The 20,698-nt window shown below is 44.4% G+C and overlaps 1 protein-coding gene across 3 annotated transcripts; it reads right to left on the minus strand.

Moving 5' to 3' along the window:
* Positions 1 to 2,745: 2,745 nt before the first annotated feature.
* Ldhb (lactate dehydrogenase B) lies at positions 2,746 to 20,454 on the minus strand. Of its 3 annotated transcripts, none has more exons than NM_008492.3 (8): positions 20,350 to 20,454; positions 17,909 to 18,043; positions 13,837 to 13,954; positions 11,002 to 11,175; positions 8,065 to 8,238; positions 6,597 to 6,714; positions 4,990 to 5,113; positions 2,746 to 3,101 (listed from the first exon to the last, which is right to left on the minus strand). In NM_008492.3, the coding sequence occupies exons 2-8, from the start codon at positions 18,035 to 18,037 to the stop codon at positions 2,934 to 2,936; spliced, it is 1,005 nt and encodes a 334-aa protein (NP_032518.1). In that variant the 5' UTR covers positions 18,038 to 18,043; positions 20,350 to 20,454; the 3' UTR covers positions 2,746 to 2,933. The 3 variants fall into 2 exon arrangements, with proteins under 3 accessions (NP_032518.1, NP_001303251.1, NP_001289694.1); NM_001302765.1 differs by lacking the exon at positions 4,990 to 5,113.
* Between the last annotated feature and the right edge of the window lie 244 nt (positions 20,455 to 20,698).

Here is a 20,698-nt window from a genome sequence, read left to right on the forward strand (position 1 = left end):
GGTTCGCCAGCTGTGAGCTGCCGTGTGTGTGTGTGTGTGTGTGCGTGTGCGTGTGCAGGGAATTGCCCGGCTCCTCTGAAGAGCAGCTCGAGCATCTAACCTCTGAGCCATCTCCAGTCTTCCCAGATGCATTGAAAGCGTTCATGTTCACAGACCCCTGTGTAGGGTGAGATAGTTATACATGCTTTTCCCAGCCATGCTTCAGGTTACTTATAATCCCTTCCACATTCCTAAGCGTATATTAGAAACCACTTTCTCTCATTCCACACCACCTGCTCTTCAGTACTGGCACATCACTTTGGACTAGACACTGTGTCGTTCCTATGGTAACGACATTGTGCGGCAGGTTAACAAGTCACATCCCTTCTAAATGTTACACGGTCTATATATAACGTGTGCTCCAGCTTAGTCTGATTTCCATTTAGAACTATGGCTCAGGAGCAGGGCACATATTTAGCATGAGCAACGTCAATTTAACCCCCCATATCAACAAAGACTAAGAAAAACTAAGAGGGGAAAAAAATCTACGGCCATGATCACATGCATTTGGAGAGCTATGAATCTTTCACTCTAACATCTGGACTTGTGTGCTCCAGATGTACTAAATACACAAGCAGGGCTGAGAGATGGCCCCGGCGAGCATTGCAAGGGACCTGGGTGTCATCTCCAGTACTCTCAGCCACTTTTAACTCCAGCTCCAGAGGATCCGACACCACCTTCTGACCATCAAGAGAATGCACATACATACCCACATATAGTTAAAATAGCATACTTTTTAAAAATGGTAACATAAATGTACGATGCAATTTACACAGTGTCTTCCTCAGTCCATGGATACCTCTGTCCTGTAACTCCTGCACCAGACTACACTCGATGAACACCTACTTCCTGCTCTGGCCTTTTAAATGTTCTGGCTCCAGGCTATAATTTACTTGGTTTGACACTGAACAATGTTCCAAAACTAGAGGAGCAGCTTCTGCCCCTCCTCACCCCACCCCCCACCCCTCCCCACCACCACTAACTGCCAGGGTGGTGACGTCAGTGGGAACTCCAGCAAGCAGCAGCAGCCCATTTAAACTCTAAACTGGTCCATGAAATCCAGTCTTGGAAACTCACAACTTATTATAAATTCAGCAATCACTCAGAGCTACCACAAAGAACTGGAGTGGAGATGTAACCGCTCCACTTACAGAAACAGTCTTCATACAATCATATCATTTTGGAAATGTGATTTTGAAAAAATATATAATACCTGTCTTGGCCTCACTTCCCATAACACAAACATCCTCAGAAATGCTGGCACAAGATGCAAAACCTCAATGTGTTATAAAGAAGTGTTCACTGCAGAACACAGAATGGTCGAGGGTGAGAGTTTAGAAGCCTTAGGTCTGCCCGTTCAGAAGCTGACTGCCATCTCCGGGCAATTCTCATTCCCTCATAGGAAAAGACATGCAAATCTTCAGAGCAGAGGCTTTTCATCGGCGTGACTTTGCCTTCTTCCACAGGGAACATCTGGAGAGGGCTGCAAGAATCTCTAGTGTGCTTGGAGAAGAGCTATCTATGACACCTGTCAGGTAACCATCAGGGCTGATGTTTTCTATAAACAAGCCCCATTCAGTCCACAGCATCACTAGAGCCATGATGAAAAAGTACCACCTTATATCTTACGAGACTGGAATCTTTGCAAAACATCTGCAATAGTAAATGCTACTTGTATTAGCCTCTATATGGCTAAGCCTTGTACTAAGAATTCTGTGTTATTTTCTCAATTTATACTACTTGCTAGTGACACAGCACTTACTAAGGCCCTGGATTTCAGGATCAGCATAGAAAAAGATCAATCAGAAGTAAACCACTTTTACTGAAGAGGATACCCTTGCTATCACTGTTCATGGATGAAGGAATTATGACAGCAAGCAATATGCCCAAACCACTATCAATCAACGACAGAGCTGAATCTCAAGCCCAGGGTTGTTATGGTAGCTTTTAGCCATCCCCAAACTTAGACCTAGATAGCCCACGTAAATTAGGACCACTTAAAGGTCAATCTGCCTTACATAGCTGAGTTTCCATATTGTCTTCCTGACTACTGGGTCTGGGTGACTCGGCCCAAATGTTCGTTTCCTTTCACTAACAAAGACAACTCAAACATACTTCTAGTTTACACACTAGTTTCTTCCCTTCAGAGAATAAAAATGGACTACATTATATGAAAGGCACACTAATTTCTTCTCTGGTTGTAACTTAAAAATTGTATCATGGCTGGAGAGATGCTCAGAGGTTAAGCATGCATCCCTCTTGCTGTGGACCCTGGCGTGTGTCTCAACACTGACGTCAGGGGGCTTACAACCGCCAGTGACTCAGTTTCAGGGTATCTTACTCAGCTGGTCTTAGACGCACATACCTACATGTGATCATACATGATCATAATCAAAAAACTTTCAAACTGTAAATATATTCTCAAAACATGAAACTCATAGGGCACATTCTGATCGAATATTCTGGCACTGCCTGGAAGGTGGTTACAGGAACATAGATGGTAGAATTTAAGGACATCGGAGGTCTAGAAGAATCATTTAAGAAACGTATCACAACTTTCCAGAAACCATTAAAGAACACACAAGGTGAGCCTGTAATCTCAACACCAGGAAGGCTGCATGCGGCCAGAAGAGCGCAGTTCCAGGCTAGCGCTGGCTACACAGGGAGACACCATCTCAAGGAACCAGAGAAAAAGGCAGGCAGAAGTATGCTGCAATTGCTAACTTTATTTGATCAGGAGCTCCTAGTGCAAACATCAAACAAGCCTGGGCTTTGATCTGTGAGCTCATATCACATGTCAGGGAAGAAGCAAACTGTGACCTACATACATGGCTGAAGACTAAAGGTTCATGGTCACATTGGAGGTTTGTGTTCTACAGCCTAGAGACTGGCAGTCACAGGTCTTTGAGGTCTTTCTGGATGTCCCACAGGGTGTCCGCACTCTTCCTGAGCTGAGCGACCTCATCGTCCTTCAGCTTCTGATTGATGACGCTGGTCAGCCCCCGAGCATTGAGGATGCACGGGAGACTGAGGAAGACTTCATTCTCAATGCCGTACATTCCCTGTGAGAGCAAAGAAAGCATCCAATGAGGCCATGAGGGAATGATCTGAAGAATCACGTTGGATCCAAACAACTATAGCAAGTTTGATAAGCACAAATTAATTCCCTAGTTTTCATCTAATTGGTCCATATGTCCCATAAACTTGGGTTTTGAGTTCAGATTTATATTTATAGACTGTGCAAACCTATTCTACGACAAAACTAGTTACAGGAAAGTAGTCAGTATTTAGTTTTTAAGTCAAATGTTTTCTGCTAAAATACAATTTGCTATATGAACCTTTCCATGGCTTTTAACTCTTTGCTCAATGAGTAACTTTCTATCAACTCATTTTAAGATTTGATTGATTGATTGGTGCTTTCTGGTCTAGGCAGCAAGTTCCAGGACAACCAGGGCTATACAAAGAAACTTGTCTTAAAAAACAAACAAGATCAAAAGGATGTTTTACTATGTATCTGTGAGTTTATGTGTACTATGTGAGCATAGTCGTCTCCAACGGCCAAAAGAGGGCATCAGATCTCCTGGAAGTAGAATTAGAATATCCCAAGAGGTGTTGGAGTAGTTAACTATTTAATTACTAAACTATATTTAATTAACTATATCAAGTGTTCTGCCACTTTAAATCAGGGAATTGACTTCTCTATATGACTAGTAGATTAATTTATTTAACAAGCTATCTTAATATTTTAAACTATTAACCTCAAATTCTTTTGTATATACACCAAAGTAGAGAAAATTAAAAACATTCTGTATGCTCCCCAAAAGTCACAATTACTCGTTTTCCCATACTCGCCTTGTAAACTGTCTATAGCGCTCTAACCTAAACGTCTGGTATCACGCTGTCCCCAACTACCTTTCTGTATGTGTGGTATGCTTGCGTGCACACGTTTCAGTGTGCATGTCTGTGAGTGTGTGTGAGTATGGGCGTGTGTGTCTGTGTGTGAGAGAGTTTCTGTGAATCTGTGTGAGAGTCAGTCTGTGGGTGGGAGTGTCTGTGGGTGTGTGTATGCATGCATACATGCAGAAATCAGGTTGTCATCAGGTGTCTTTCATGATAGTCTCCACTTTATTAAGGCAGGATCTCTCACGTGAACCCCATTTAGTCTGCCCAGCCAGCTAGCTTGCTCTTGGGGATCCCACACCTACTATTTCCCATCATCCTTTCTTCACTTTTGACATCGACGTGTGGGAAGGGCTCACGTGTTGCGTATGCTGTTCTAATGTAACGTTACTTTTCTTCAATGGACTTCATTCCGAGGTGGTGATGCAGCCCAAGCTCATCTCAAACTTCCTACACAGCTGAGGACGACTTCGAACTTCTAACCCTTGTCTTTACATCCTCAGATGACATACAGATCTGCACAACCACGTCCGATTTAAACAGTGCTGGGGAATCAAACCTGGGGCCTCATGCACGCTAAGCAAGCACTATCTCAACAGAGATAAATCCCTGCCCTCGGCTCAGGTTCTTTTTGCCTCTTTTGTAAGTTTGCTCCATAGTTTTTGATTTAAACTACATTTGCTGTGTTATCAAGTGCTACATGAAAGGCTGTCTAGAGCTTACTACATAGTGAGCCTAGTATGTACTTATTTAATGGTATAGTAGAGGAAGGTTCGGAATAGGATTCATAGTTAAGAGTTTTTTATAGAACACAAGGAAGACTTCTTAGAAAAAGTTCAGATATCTTAGCTCCCAGAGAGTCAAGTGCTCTTATCCTAATCACTGGTTAGAAAGAGAAAAAAATAAACTTTTATTATATAAACCCTGGGTGCAAAAGTTAGTCTGTGCTGAAGTTTCCCTGGTTCGTTCTTTCCTTATTTTTTAAAGATGAATCTCTTTGTACAGTGTAAGACTGGACATCCTGTTCTACTTCATAGCTGGGTCTCTCACCTTCACCATGGTAGACACGGGGTGAATCCGGGAGAGGTTTTTCAGCATGGACTCGATGAGGTCAGCCACGCTCAGGCCGATGGCCCAGTTGGTGTAGCCTTTGAGCTTGATGACTTCATAGGCACTAGAAACCAGAGCGAGGAGAGAGACCACGGAAACCTGACGGCGGGTGCTGCCTGCTCTGTCTGACTATTGTCCTCTTGGCCCATGTCTTAACCTTTTTGGCTATAGTTCCTTTTCTTAGTAAAGGAGGAAAGTGCATCTGTTTTGTAAGCTTTTTAAGAATATCAACTGAATTAATATACAAACAAAATAAACCTAAGGACGGGAGACACCTAGTGATGTGTCTTCGAAGCCACCACGATGGTTAAGAATGCACATTTAAGATTTTCTTTTTAAATTATGTGTATGCATTGTGTGTATGTCTGTGTACACATGGTGCGTGTGCACAGGACTGCTAGCATCAGAAGACCAGAGGCACCAGATGCCCATGGAGCTGGGGTTACAGGTATCTTGGGCCACCTGATGAGGGTACTAGGGACGTAACTTCAGTCCTCTACAAGGCCAGTACACACTCTTAACTAATATGGGATCTCTCCAATCCCTAAAAAAAACATTTCCAACCCAAATTAATTTACATAAGCATGTACTTTCAAATATAATAATGAACATTGGAAGTAATGAAAGGCAGGAGAGGTTATCACTCAAAGAGCAGTCATCTAATCACTCTAAAATTGAAGCATTAACTAGATTGAAAATCTAAGGACTTTTTCAACTTTTAGATCCTTTTTGCTATATGCAAATCAAATTCTCCAGGAAAAGGTGGTCTCAGTAAACCTTGCATATGTGAAGTAGCCTCCTTCCTACAGAACCTCTCTGTAAATAGTTAACCCTTACTGAGTGCTTGTCAGTGATCAATGGGAGGCCCACCATGTTATACGTGACCTTATCCTGACACGTCTGTGGGCCTTGCACTTTACACAGACTAAAAGGTCCACAGAGAACCAGGCTATGGGCCATTATGACCTAGTGCATCTGGGAGAAGCCAGATGATAGATAACCCTGAAGATGAAATCGCCTCCAGTAGCTATAGTCAGCTTTGCTGGTAGTATGTGAGCGTAAGCCTGAGTTATGGGCTGTATTTCAAAATGATGTATGATTTGGGGTAGAGAGATCATAATGGAGAATGGTTGATAATAAAAGAAAGCTTAAGAAAAAAAAGATTAGGATGGGAGACATCTTAAAGAGGTAGGGGTAGGCAGATAAGAACAGAGCTGATTAAAATCTCCCAGCAGGCTGCCCAAGTGGGTTGTGTGACTATAGGGGCCCAGGATCCCCTCTGTGAGGAACCAAGCCTGATTTAACAGGTGGCAAGGTAAGGCCCCCTCACTAGGCAATTCCATGGTTGTCTCTACATTTGCCGGGTTTTCCCCTGAGAACACACATTTGCATTCTCTAGAGACTTGCCTAGCACGTCTGACTGGTCTACACAAATCTTCCCCACCTCTCAGACACACTCACCAGGTGAAGAGTCACCAGAGCAGAAGTGTGGATTCTATCTACCAGGACAGGACTCAAACTCTAAGTGGAGCCGCCCGCCCACTCACCTGTCCACCACCATCTTATGCACCTCCTTCCAGTTCTCACTGTCATTGTCTGTCCCCATTTCTGGATTCAGTTCCTGGAGGGAGACTCCTGCCACATTCACCCCGCTCCACACAGCCACTGAGAGAAAAAGCAAGACAAAACCTTTTCTTATCTCAGATCTCTGATGCAAATTATCCCTACTATTCTAATGGCAATTGTCCCTGGTAGAGTTCCCATCCTTTTTGGAGAGATATTTGTTCCAATTATTTGCCTTCAACTAACAATAGATATCAGACACATGCACAGACACACATGTACAGACAGACACATACACACAAACACACACACACATAATGTATATATGTTTGTGGGTATGTGCTGGTGCCCAGAGTCCAGAAGGGTGAGCCAAGACACCTGAGGCTGGAGCTGCAGGCCATTGTGAACCAGATGTGGGTTCTAGGACTGAACTTGGGTCCTCTGCCACAGCAACAAATGTCCTCACCTGCTGAGCCGCTTCTCCAGGCTCTACTTCTGACCTTTTCGCTTTAAACAAATGTGGCTCAAAACAGTCATTGCCATCATTTACATAGAACATGAAATTCTTTTCCAAATCTCTAGGCTGCTAAAAACCACAAGGAATTATAGTTTGGGATCATGCTAAACACTCAATTTTAGAAATGTAAACTTCTCTCCTGGGGACTGTTTGGTAACAAAAGTCCCTCTCTTCATAATTAAAAAAAAATCTAGGATAATTATACCCAAATACAGTTATCATTATGGAAGTACACTAATATATAAATTAAGGTCTTCTTAATATTGGGGAGAATGTCTACAAACAAACATGGGAACTGGCTTTGAAATCCCAGTCTCATGATCCGTAGAAAGTTTTGGAGAACACTGGACACTCAGATGGTATGGACAATGGACCAGGTACATTCCAGTGCAGTTACACAGCTATGGCAGGTAATCTGTGAGTGGCTAAGTAAGACCCCCTTGGCCCACAGTATCTGCAGTGCCAAGCTTACTAGACATCCATGCAGTCTTAAAGAAAACCATGGATCCATCTCATCGTGCCCAAGAATGAGTGACTTTTCTCATGCTATGGATGTGACTGCTTCATACTTAATGGGGAGGGCCAATACAGTGAGACAGGCAAGATAGCTCAGCAGGTAGGGATATGTGCTGCCAGGCGGGATGACCAGAGTTTGATCTCTGTGGTGAGTTCAAAGCCAACCTGGTCTACATGGCAAGTTTCAAGATAGCCAGGGCTACACAGAGAGACACTGTCTTTGAAAAAAACCTTAAAGATAGCTAAGTGCATCAATGGATAGATGACAGAAAGAGAGCAAACTGGAATAGAACCCAAAATGTTAAATATAGTACTTCTGAGCCCTTTCTGAAATACAGCAATGTATATGAAACTAAAATCTGAAATAGGGAAAAGAGCATTCCGGGTGACCCAGCAGCACAAAGGGAACTCTTTCTTACCACTGGAGTCTCCATGCTCGCCCAGGATCCATCCGTGGCAGCTGCTGGGATGAATGCCAAGCTTCTCTGCCATGAGGTAGCGGAATCGAGCAGAATCCAGATTGCATCCGCTTCCAATCACACGGTGCTTAGGTAGCCCGCTCAGTTTCCAGGTGACGTAAGTCAGAATATCCACTAAATGGCACAGAAAAAATAGTAAGTAAATGGGAACTGCTCAGCCAATTAGAAGGAGCTTCGGCGTCTGCCTCCACATGTGAGATGTGGCCAGAAAGATTCTCACAGTTGGGTCAGGCAGGCAGGATTGAGGCATTTGTAAAGAAGCTGTAAACGTGTAAACATGTGCAAATGTAGCATTATCTGACATAAGGATACTCATGAGGATTACAAGTCAAATGAAAGAAAAAGGCAGGTGCAGCCCTTTCTGTGATAGTTTGGATAAAAATGGCCCCCATAGGTTCATATATTAGAATTCTTAGTCACCAGGGAGTGACATGATTTGAAAGGATTAGAAGGTTTGGCCTTGTTGGAGGAAGTGTGTCACAGGGGGTGGGCTTTGAGGTTTCAGAAGCCCGTGGAAGGCCCAGGCTCCCTCTCTGCCTAAGGATCGAGCACTAGCTCTCAGGTCTGCCTGTGTGATGCCATGTTCTCACCATGACCATAATGGACTTCATCTCTGAAACTCTAGGCAATTAAGTACTTTTTATAAAAGTTGTGGTCGCGGTGTCTTCCCACAGAAATAGAACAGTGGCTAGCACACTCAGTCACATTGCCACCAATATTAACAGTCTGGGATTGTGACAGCTGTCATCACAAACAATGCTAAGTTAGTGAGGTGCACCTGTATACATTTTCTTGAGTGTGATATTGTCCAATAAACGATCATGAAATCTATGTCACTACTATCTCCTAGCTGGATGACTGCTACCTAGCCTTCATCTATGTGACACAGTGGTGAGATTTCTGTGGGGTCACAGAAGTTACAGGCTGTGTTGGAAAAAGAAGGAAATGTACACCCTGGGAGAAAAGAAGCTGACAATGGGTTAGGCGGGCCCCACCCCTGCGCTCCTCTGTGGAGCCTGGCAAAGATATCTTTGGCACACTCTCACTGAACAAGGCCTTTCATCTGCCAACTTTAATGCACCACAAAAGCTTTCTGGAGTCTCATACTTTGAAGCTCTACCTTGGAAATGATGTAACCAGGTCGCACCGCCAGTGAAGCAGGATGTGGACACGCAGAACGTGGCTAACTGCTGGCCATCTCTGTTCGACACATACCTGGCATGTTTGTTTACATACGTGCCTGAACCATTCAGAAAGCCCCAATCTAGGCTCATAAAAAAGGAGAATACAGAAATGATCTCCTATCGGGTCCCAGGCCCCAGTACTATAGGAACTGCAGTGATTCCCCACCTGGGCAGGCTGAGCCACAATCCTCCAGGTGACAGATCAGACACAGCTCTACCATTTTATAAATATGCTCACCATCATGCAGCAACTTTGATGGTAAATGACAGAGCAATGATGGGTGACACGGACCTGGGTGACACGCCTCAATGGCCTACCCCATAGTTCAGTGTCCAGTACATCCCAGGAGAAGGGAGGTTAGTGACAGACATTAAACTTTTAACCATTTGGTCTGGGCACATGACAAAATATATTTAGTTACAAAACCTTAATTATCCTTAGAAAGCTTTTCCTAAACAGAGAAAGGCTAACGAGAGAAAAATCTTCCTCCACTGCCCAAAAAACCCCAGGCTATTGCAAAGTTACTTTCTTTGCAAGATAATAGGAAAAAAAAAAATCAATCAATCAAACAAACAAACAAAAAGGAAAAAAATTAATTGATTGATGCCAGGTTATAAGAGATGATTCCATGTTTTAATTTTTTTTTGTTTTCTTTTGTTTTGAATCTACCTATATGTCTATAAGCCATATACAGAGTCCAAAAGAAGATATCGGGTTCCTCCAGAACTAGAGGCACCATGTGGGTGCTGGGAACTGAACCTGGGTCCTCTGCAAGAACAGCCAGCGCTCTTAACTACCAAGTCATTCTCCCCACCCCCTGCCTTGCAAGCCCCGTTGGGAAATGTGGCTACTGTATCTCTCGTCCTGACTTATCAATTCAAATGAATGGCTCGGAGGGAGCTTAGTGATGTGCACTTTGCTTTGTGAGTTCTGATTATTGTTATTATTATTATTATTATTATATTATTATTTTATTAGATAGTTTCTTTATATACATTTCTCCTATTCTTATCCTGGCCTGCTAGGGCCCAGCAGAGGCTGCATGCAATGCCCTTATATAATTTTATTCACAGGCTACAAAGGTAGTGTCAGTCACTGCAGTGTGTTGTATGTGGCGAACACACATAGTCATACATGCACAGGAGAGTACACACACGTGAGTGTGAAGGTCAAAGGTCCATGCTGAGTCTTCCTCAGTTGTTCCCCACATTAGTTTGAGATGGGGTTTCTTAACCAGCCAGAGTTTACCGATTTGGCCTGACTGGCTGGCCAGGAGCACCAGGGCTCCTCTGTTCTCCATCTCCCTGGCATTGAAATGGAAGACGCACACTCTCACACCTGGCTCTCTATGTGGAGGCTGAGCTCGGGTCCTCAGGCTTACACAGCCTGTGCCTTACAGAGCCACGTCCCAGCTCCACCGACCCATCATTTACAAACATAAAGCCTTACAACTCCACAACATAGACGGATGAAACCAGAAGGCAAAACCCATGATACAAGGCTTCTCGCATTTTTGAACATGTGGCCTGGGATGGAGCCATCTGTTTTGCAGACACCATCCTTCTTTGCCAGTAACAGAAGGCAAGTAGACTGCGGACAGCCTCGGTCAGTGAGCAAACCCAAAACAATGAAGTCCCCCAAACGTTTGGAACCAGACATGCCAGTGTTCCAGTTAAGGTGCCATGTTGGTACCTGGGTTGGAAACCACGATGATGGTGCAGTCAGGGCTGTACTTGACGATCTGAGGAATGATGAACTTGAACACGTTGACATTTCTCTGCACCAGGTTGAGCCGACTCTCCCCCTCCTGCTGGCGGACTCCTGCCGTCACCACCACAATCTTAGAGTTGGCTGTCACAGAGTAATCTTGAAGAAACAAGAGAGTGGACCTTAAATTCAGCTCCTGGGCCGAACATGCTATCTCTGGTATGTTCTAGAGGTTCCACCCCGCAAAGTTTCCAGAACTTAATTTTCTGTATTAATAGGTGTGTGTGTGTTATGAACCAAAGTTAGGTCCTCTGGAAGAGCAGCACACACTCTTACTCACTGAGTGATCCCCAGCAACTATTAAGAGGTTTTTTTTTTTTTTTTTTTTAAAGATTTATTTATTTAATGTGAATACACTCTTGTCCTCATACACCAGAAGAGGGCATCAGATCTCATCACAGATGGTTGTGAGCCACCATGTGGTTGCTGGGACTTGAACTCAGGACCTCTGGAAGAGCAGTCAGTGCTCTTAACCTCTGAGCCATCTCTCCAGCCCTATTAAGAGGTTTTGAACTTCAAGTCTCTGCAGCCGCATTTTTCTTCCTTGAGTAACAATGATGCAACCTGACTTCAAAACTGACAGATAAGGAGCCAGGGAAATAACACCCCAAATCCGTTTGTGGCTAAGAAGTCCACTGAGCTTCCAGGGAAAGCTGAAGCATCTCACTGAGCCCGCAGCCCAGCAGGCAGGCTTTCCCCGTCGCCATGAATCTGTGGCTTGCACATTCCTACATTACTAACAGACAACACAGACAAGGCTCATTTTTAATTCCGTTTTAGCCACGTACTGATGCAGACATCTATGAAGGAAAAGAAAGGCAGTGTTTGGTTTGGATTATAAATTGAATTTTGGTTTCTAATACTTCATATATTAAAGGGATGGGACACACCTTGAATCCCATTAGTCAGGAGGCTGCGGCATGAGGTCAAGGTCAGCATGGCCTACAGATGCCTATAGTGTGTATGTTTTAAGACAGTCGCACTATGCAGCCCTGTTTGGCTTACAACACACCACGAAGCCCAGGCTGGCCTAGAACTGCCTGCCTCTGCCTCCTGAGTGCTGGGATTAAAGGTGTGTGTCACCACGCCCGGCTGTACCATATTTCTTAAGGAGGATTATGTTCTAGCACTGTTAATATTTGGAGAAGTTTTTCTGCTAAGGTAGTATGTCAACATTTCAGTATTTCAAGATCTGACATCTGGCTAAGATTTGACATGATCATTAGCCTGGGTGACAATGTGGCTTCTGACAGTTACTAATAGTCTTTCCCATAAAATGCAGGGACTGGCCGTACCCTTAGCATACACCTGTGAAGATGAAATGACAAGCCCAAACACCTGACGCAGTACTCTGAATGTGGCTAGTCAGTAAGTAATGGTGATTTATCTAGTTTTTTCAAGGCAGCCTGTCCCTGACACAAAGATTATCAGCACAGGAAAAGGAAGGGGTCTGGGGGCCTAGAAGATGCCCCTGGGACAAATGCAGTGCAGTCTACTAGAAAAATCAGGATGCTACATATGGGCCCTGCTAGGGTTGTTGGTATTGTTTTAAAAGCATATTTTTTAAAAAGGATTTGATTTAAAAAATATGCAGCCAAACTTTTACTTCAGAAATAAAACGGTCTTGCCAGGCAAAGCACCACACACTAACAATCCCAGCCATTGGGAGGGGCTAGCCTCAAGTGCATAGTGAGTTCATGGTAACATGGATTCCATGAGGTCTATCTCAAGCAAACAAAATGACCACAGGGCACACACTCGGGAAATCAAGCCGATGAAGAGAACACTTGTTATGTGGTGTACAGCACCAAATGCTACACGGATGCTCATGACAAAATGTTCATGTGCCGTGTGCACCTGTTAGCACAATCTCCAGAAAATGGTTTTCTAGAAACGGATGCAGAAAAGCATGCCTGTGTGAGAAAGATGCAGAAAGCAACCACCACCATCATACATCATAATTTGTGATTTTTTTTCCTGATGATACAGCTGCAGACCTGGAGAAGGTCTCATTTTAAAAGACTATATAGGGCTGGTAAGATGGCTCAGTGGGTAAGAGCACCCGACTGCTCTTCCGAAGGTCCAGAGTTCAAATCCCAGCAACCACATGGTGGCTCACAACCATCTGTAACGAGATCTGGCGACCTCTTCTGGAGTGTCTGAAGACAGCTAAAGTGTACTTACATATAATAAATAGATAAATAAAAAGTTTTTTTTAAAAAAAAAGACTGTATAGTCTACAAAAAGTAGAATTGAGAGCAAATTTTAAATAATAAAGGGGGGGGGACCATTTCTAAGTAGATGGAAATTCTGTAGTCTTTGAACTTACTAAAATAGGTCATGAGTTTTTTGTTGTTAGAGATTACTAAAACTGCCCCATAATTCTAGCTTTCCCTAGTTAAAAAAAAAAAAAAGTTTATATAGGCAATGGTGGCACATGGTTTTAATCCCAGCTCTTGGGAGGCAAAGATACCCCAGGTCTATAGATCAAGTCCCAGGATAGTCATAGCTGTACAGAGAAACCCCGTCTCAAAAAAATAAATAAAAAATAAAAAAAATAAAAGAATGAACAAACAAATGGAGGATAACAAAAGAAAGAACAGAGAGAAGTTTAGGACAGAGTCTTCCAGTAATAGATAGCAACAAATCAACAAAAGTGAGTGATCAGTTTGCCGTACTGGAGGGTGCATCCCAAGTATCCATTCATACGAAAACCCCTTTCATGTTCGATCCCTTCGAGAGTGCGAAGAAGCTACCCACCTTTATCGGCCACAATTTTCGGAGTCTGGAGGAACAAGCTCCCGTGCTGCAGGTCCATCATCTCTCCTTTGAGCTTGTCTTCCAACACATCCACCAGGGCAAGTTCATCAGCCAGAGACTAGAAACACAAAACCAGCCGTTCGCTCCTGTTGTGGTCTGAGTGTCAAATAGCCCACAGGCTCGTGAGTTCTGAACACGTGGTTCCTAGGTAGCGGTGCTAACTGGGGACACTATACAACCTTTAGGACATGAAGCCTCACTAGATAAATGAGCCACTGGGATGGAGACCTTGAGCTTTACAGAACAGCTGGCTTTACTTCCTGGCTCATCTGTGAAGATGTTAGCAAGCAGCCTTACAGTCCTGCTACTGTGCTGTCCCTGCCATGACGGTCTGTACGGGAAAATTAAGCCCCTTCTCATTCAAATTGCTTGCCAGGTGTTTTTGGTTGTCACTAATCCAGCACCCAAAATCCTGCAAGGATGGCTTAGCCCCAATCTACCCCACAGAAGCCTTCTACAAATGGCTAAGCACCCAATGGCCAAAATCCTCAAGGACATTGGAGTATGGTATTCAATCATCTACAACCTACAATGTTTAGGTTGGCTCTGAGCAGCTCAGGGTCTTGGCAGGCAAGGCACCCAAGTCATAGGATGAAGAGTTATGTCATCAGGAACCCAATCCCAGGCACAGGGGGGGATGACAGCTCTGTATCAAATATGAATACTAATTTTATCTACTTTTTTTTTTTTACTTAAACATGTTTAGGGGAAAAAAGATTCTTCTCCTTTTCCATGGAGCATCTTAGAGCCCACAGAATTCTTATTTGCATTTTAAAGACCTCCCACTTAACAGCCTAACAGGCTGTGCGGGTGCCCAGGATCAGCGCGTCCAATCATCCTTTAGTAACAGCACATGTGAGCCACTGCAGTTAGCAGGGCAACACAATTCAGAGCTTAATGTAGGAAACCACATCCCAGGATGTCAGGGTCTCTGTGTCAGAGCGTGTGGAGAATTAGCTTGGAAGTGCATGCGTAGTCGAAGGAAAGAGATGAGCCAATACCTAAAGAAAAATAACCAAAGAGCTGAATCCAGCTGGCTGTGTATGACAGACCTCCTCGAAGAGCAGTTATACAGACAGAGGCATAGCAACTATGCTGCTGCCTGTCTCAAGTCTCTCTACCCACACCTCCATAGATTATACATTCACCGTGAATATAAAGATATTATTAAGGAGCAAGGCTGGTTGGAAGCCAAGAGTGTTACCGTAGAAATCTTTTAATCTTAAGTCTCCAGTGGAACAGATACAGTTGTGGATTTCGCCTCTTAGTTAATGAATGACAGCCATCAATGTGTTGGTATTTAAGGCTGGTGGTTTTATATTCAAGTGCCTATTAACCATGGGATTTTTGTGGGAGGGAAAGGTATAACTTTTCAAATAATTAACCCAACCGGTAAGCGGCATTAGCTAGTTTGCATTTTGAGCTTTGGCTAACCTGGGGATATGTGGGAAGGTATCCTGGGCGGCAGCAGCAGTGAGCTGCAAGATCCAGGGTCACAGTTCTCTCCAGTGTCCTATGCTGCTGTGGCACTGGGTGGGTTACGCATACTAAATAAACACATTGTTTTGTGGTGCTGAGGTATTGAATCCAAGGCCTTGTGCACGGCAGCCATGTTCTCTACTGGGGCGTATTTATCTCTATTGTCAACTTTTGGGTTATGGTCAGATACGTGGAGGACAGCCACCTGAGCCATTCTTCTGCTGCAGCTGTGTGACCCTGACAGGTGACCTCAGTTTATCTTAAAACAAGGGTAAGACAAGTTCCTATGAGGATGAGGTGATAACAGGCCAAGAATCGCAGCACCTGGAAGGTTGAACTGATGCAAGAGGGACCGCCAAGATACTAAGGCCAACCTGGTTTTTTTAGAGGAGACCCCAGAACAAAACAGTAATACACACCATACACACAAAAGAAAAGTTTTTAAGTTTACCAGTTATTTAAAATAGAGCACCTCAAACTTGTAATGCCCTCCCCTGCTCCACCTCCTGGATGTCGGGATTACTGGCATGTGCCATCATGCCCGACACCACACTTTAGATATTTTCTTTAATTTTATGTGTATATAACACATACACACATACACACACACATTTTTAAAAGAAATGTAAGCTCAATTGTTTTAACCAAAGTAAGAGTCAACACTAAATAAAGACCATTTAAAACCCCTACATTTCAGGAAACTATCACCTATCATAAGTATCTAGTTAATTAAAAAGTAGCTAGAGAAAGGAGAAAAGAACACACACCGATGAGTCCTTTGATAATTGTTTCTCAGTTAAAAGATTCACAGTTTGATCCTTGAGAACTTAAAGGTCACACGGTGGCTAGAGGGGTGGCGCAGTGGCTAAGAGCCCTGGCTGCTCCTGTAGAGGAATCAGTCTAGATCCCGAGAACCCACGTGGTGGCTCACAACATCTTAAACTCTAATTCCAGAGCAAACAACACGCTCTTCTAAGGCGGCCATTTTGGGCAGGAGTGCACAAACATCTATTCAGGCAAAACACCAAAGAAGTTAAAGTTTAGGGTCAGGCACGATAGCCCACACTGGTAAGGTAACCCCAACATTCAATCCCCACAAGCAGGAACAGTCACAAGTTTGAGGCCAGCGTGAGATACATACAGACTCTTAAAAACAATATAAATAAAAAAGGTCAAGAACAGAACTCAGGGGTTTAGTTGTAGAATGCTTGCCTAGCATACAAAAGAGTCCCTGGGCTCAATCCCCAACAAAACAACACATTAAACTTCACAAGCAGAAGGAATATGCTTGGTGGGAGGAATTCAAGCAGCTACCACACAAAAGGGTCAGTGTGCTCTACCCAGGGCGGGCAGGGGGTGGGGGGAGGGGCTGCCAGCTTGCTTCTCTCTCTCTTCCTACATTTAAGGAAGCTCTCAGAACAGGCAAGGCCTCAAGCCACTAAAACTAAGAGGAACATAAAGAAGCCATGGTGTGAACGGCAAAGGGTGTGTGTAAGGGCAGCCAGGAGTCTAGACAGTTAGACAGCAGAAGGAAGGTCAAGTCTGGAGACACCAAAGCAGCTTACAACTGATGTCGAGAGCTTCGGGCCACAATGACTGTGGAAACAAGCTGGAGAACTCAGAAACTTTGATCTTGCCAAGATATGCTCAGCTGGTTAAAGGAATGCATATATACATATGTGTGTATATACATATGCATGTACATATATAGAGAGAGGGAGCAAGAGAGAAGAGGAAGGAAGTAGAGAGAGTACGAGACAAAGCAAAATGCAGCAGGTTGATAAATCTGAAAGATGCATATGTGGAAGTGTTCATTATCAAAATAATCTTTACAAATTTCTATTACACTTGAAATCACTTCAAAATAAAGCCAGAGGTTCAAAGTTTGAAGATAGGAAGACATTCTTCAAAGTTCAGCAAGCATGTCTCTACAAAAAACTCTACAAACATGTCCTAAGAGGACAGATTCCACTGCATCTAAATTTTCCAGCCACAGAGCTCAGTTTACCACCACAGAAACGAGGCAAGTCACTATGCTATCCCTCTTGGTATGGGGCCCACCCAACAGATACAATGAGATAAATCACAAGGAGACACCAGAAAAGCAGGCACTGAAGAAGATGCCATGAAACTGACCTTTTTTTTTTTAAAAATAAAAATTAAAAAAAGTCAAAAGCTTGCAGAACAGAGAAAAAGATATACAGTAAGGATATAAAATGCATGCCTTGGATTGAGGCAAAACCAGCTATAAGGGGTGTGGTTTTGACAACCTGGAGAGTTTTAAATATGAATATGAGTATGACGGGAGGACACCACAATACTGCAGTGGTGTTAAGAAACTCTGGAAGCAGTTCCAGAGTGGTCACACAAAGAGTGACCAGAAACCTCCCATAACAAGTACTGAAAAGTACGTGTAATTTTTCCAAGTTATTTCAGATGCCTGAGGGGGTCTGACGACAACACAGACCTAGGCTCCTCAAACAAACTACAAACTCCTGCAGAAATTGTGACCTATGGTGCTCTTCAAGCATACCTTTCCCAGAATGCTGATGGCACATGCCATACCCACTTGTCCAACGCCCACTACAGTGATCTTGTTGTTCGGGACGGCAGCCTCATCATCTGCAACGGACGCAATGAGCTTCTCCTTAAGGGTTGCCATCTTGTCCTGCAAGAGAAGGGGCGATCAATGTGATTTACATGCACGGAATCTGACTGAGAAGTAGCCCAAAATGTCACAGCTTCAATTTTGAAAGTATAGCTCAACAGAAGCCCTGAAGGAACCACATCTCACCGAATGCAGGACTCAGTGCAAAGTTCTCCACCAGTTTAAACCAAAATGCTTCCCCAGAGCAGAGAGCTCCATGCAAGCCATTAAGTTGCCACCATCCCTTCTGTGACCTTTCTGCTGTAAGTGCAAACTACTGGCTAAAGATACAGATAATTATACTGAAGCAAGCTCGTTTCTTTCTTTTGTCCCTATAAGGAATTTGTGTTTAACCATGTTAACCAGCTAACTTATTTTTAAGCTTGTTTAAAGCCAATATGAATTGTAATTTTCATTACAAATAATTGTGGAAGACAAAGACTGATTTTTGTACTTAAAATCTCACAAAAGTTATGGCCCTGCCCTCCTGACAAAGTGTCTTCACAGAAAAGTTATCAATGTTAATAATCTACGCTGATTGCTTCCGTTTGTTTCTTTTTAGCGTGGTTCATCACAGCTGAGGCTCCCTATAGGTTCCACAGCCCAGCCAGTTCGTTCCCTTTACCTTCATTTTCACTTCTAATCTGTAAAGGGCTAAGTAACAAAACCTGGCTTAGTTAATGAACCCAGTAAGGAACCCTTAGTTGTCCAGAGTGAAGTACTTGAAGCAATCACAACTACTTTGCTCCATAACTTATTTTTGTTGTTTTAAAGCCTCCCTCCTAATGTGTACTGCTTCCAGAGCTATTTTAGAGATTTTAGAGGGTTATTTTAGCCTTAGAGAATTACACTTGTAGTTTTTTGGTGGGTGGGAAGATGAACTGCTGTGGGAGGGTTTGGACAAAGCACCAACCTTAAAATGAATCCAGTCAGGCCCTGTGTCTTAGGCAGTTTCAGCTGAGTAGCCTCAACAGTAAGAAAAGCAGAGCCTCCCCAAAGCCTGCCCACACCAAGTTTATTTTTGTTAGTTGGCTTAAAATCTGATAGGCTCCAGAGAACATTAGGAAGGCCTGGAGTCCCAACGTTTGGGAGGTGGAGGTAGGAGAGTCAGGAGAGGCCAAGGTCACCCTCCATCATCCTGGGATGCTATCTGAAACGCTGGAACGTTGAAGCTGTCCTGAAAACATTTTAAATCGCTTTGGGGAATTTCAAAAGCGGCAGTGTTGAAGATCCAGCAAGCACAGGCAGATATCTAGACTGAAGTTCAGCGTGTATTCTCCTCCCACCCCCACCTCCCACAGTGATAGAGAATGAGAAGAAAATAGTTTGCGTTGTAGCAAGCCTGTGTCAAATCAGGGAGTTGACTGTAGAGAGAAAGGAACAGGAAAAAACACCCTCGCCTCAGGGTGCCCCCACATTCCCATCTCCTGTGGATAAGAACCAGTGGTCTAGGTCAGAGGCTAAGGACGACTCCGCAGAGAATCACCTATGTTAACTCTTAATGCCCGGGTATGGCCTCCAATTTCTCCATTAAAACCAGTCATATCCTTCACCCTACCCCCGACCCCAGGTGCTGTCGGAGCTTGTTCAGTTCCGTGACACCCAAGCCACCTTTCCTCCTGTGCAAAGCAGGTCACGAGGGAGACACCAGCGCACACCTCGATTACGGTCTCCAGGGGGAAAGCCTAGGCTTCCACACTTAGCACAAGAAGTAAACAAAATCCTAGCGCATCTAAAGAGGCCCAGCAAGTACCCGGCTGCAGGGCGGGCAGCGTGAGAGGGGACGAAGCCTGGTGTTCCGGACCGAACTTTCCTTTATCCTCATTGCTAAAATAGCTGGGACCGTTCTCCATCACCAGGTGCAAGACCTTCCAACCTTCACAGGGACCCACCTAGACCTTGCTCGGTTCCCCGGCCACTGGGCGCGCTGCCCTGGCTTGCGCCCCAGGCTGCATCGCAGCTGATGGGTGATGTGCTAACTGCCAAGGACTTGAAGAGACTAGGTTTGACTTACCTTACGTTACAAGTCTTTCTATTGATAGCACACAGGCCCGAGACCACCCTGTGCTCAGGCTGTACCAAGGTGCAGACCGAGTCGGGAGCTCAGCTGCGCACCTCTGCTCGCTCGGCTTGCCACCCAAAACCACAAAGAAGAAATAGGTAGGGGCATGAATGCTCAGGGACAAAGGCCCCAAAGAGTGGATGTGTCGTACGTAGCTCCTTCCTCCTGTTCTGCCAAACAATAACACCTCTGCACTCCCTACTCCCACAACACACACCCTGATGTTCAGTTAAGTCAGGTTTTGGGATCCTGGATTCAGACCTACCAGAAAAGAGGAGGCTCTGCGGCGCGCTGAGGCAGGGGAGCCACTGCAAAGTCAGCAGGCTGCTGCTCTGCGGATCGCAGACTCCGGCTCTACAAGAAGGAGGAGGAGGAGGCGGGGCCGCGGCGCTCCAGCCTCCTAGCTTTCTCCATTGTGATTGGAAACCCGAGACGGGTCTATCCCTCCCCTCGGCTCGTTCAATCTCCTTCAAGGACAAGGCTGGAGTGTGCACGCGCTCTCCCCCGCTCTCTAAAGTTAGAGGTCACCTTCCGCTGAGGCACTTATTCCGTAAACCTGCCTCTCTGGCCTTCTGTACGGTCTCCATCTTGTGCTAATAGAAACCTATGTCTAG

Source organism: Mus musculus, chromosome 6 (genome assembly GCF_000001635.26).
Source record: "Mus musculus strain C57BL/6J chromosome 6, GRCm38.p6 C57BL/6J".
Lineage (NCBI taxonomy): Eukaryota > Metazoa > Chordata > Mammalia > Rodentia > Muridae > Mus > Mus musculus.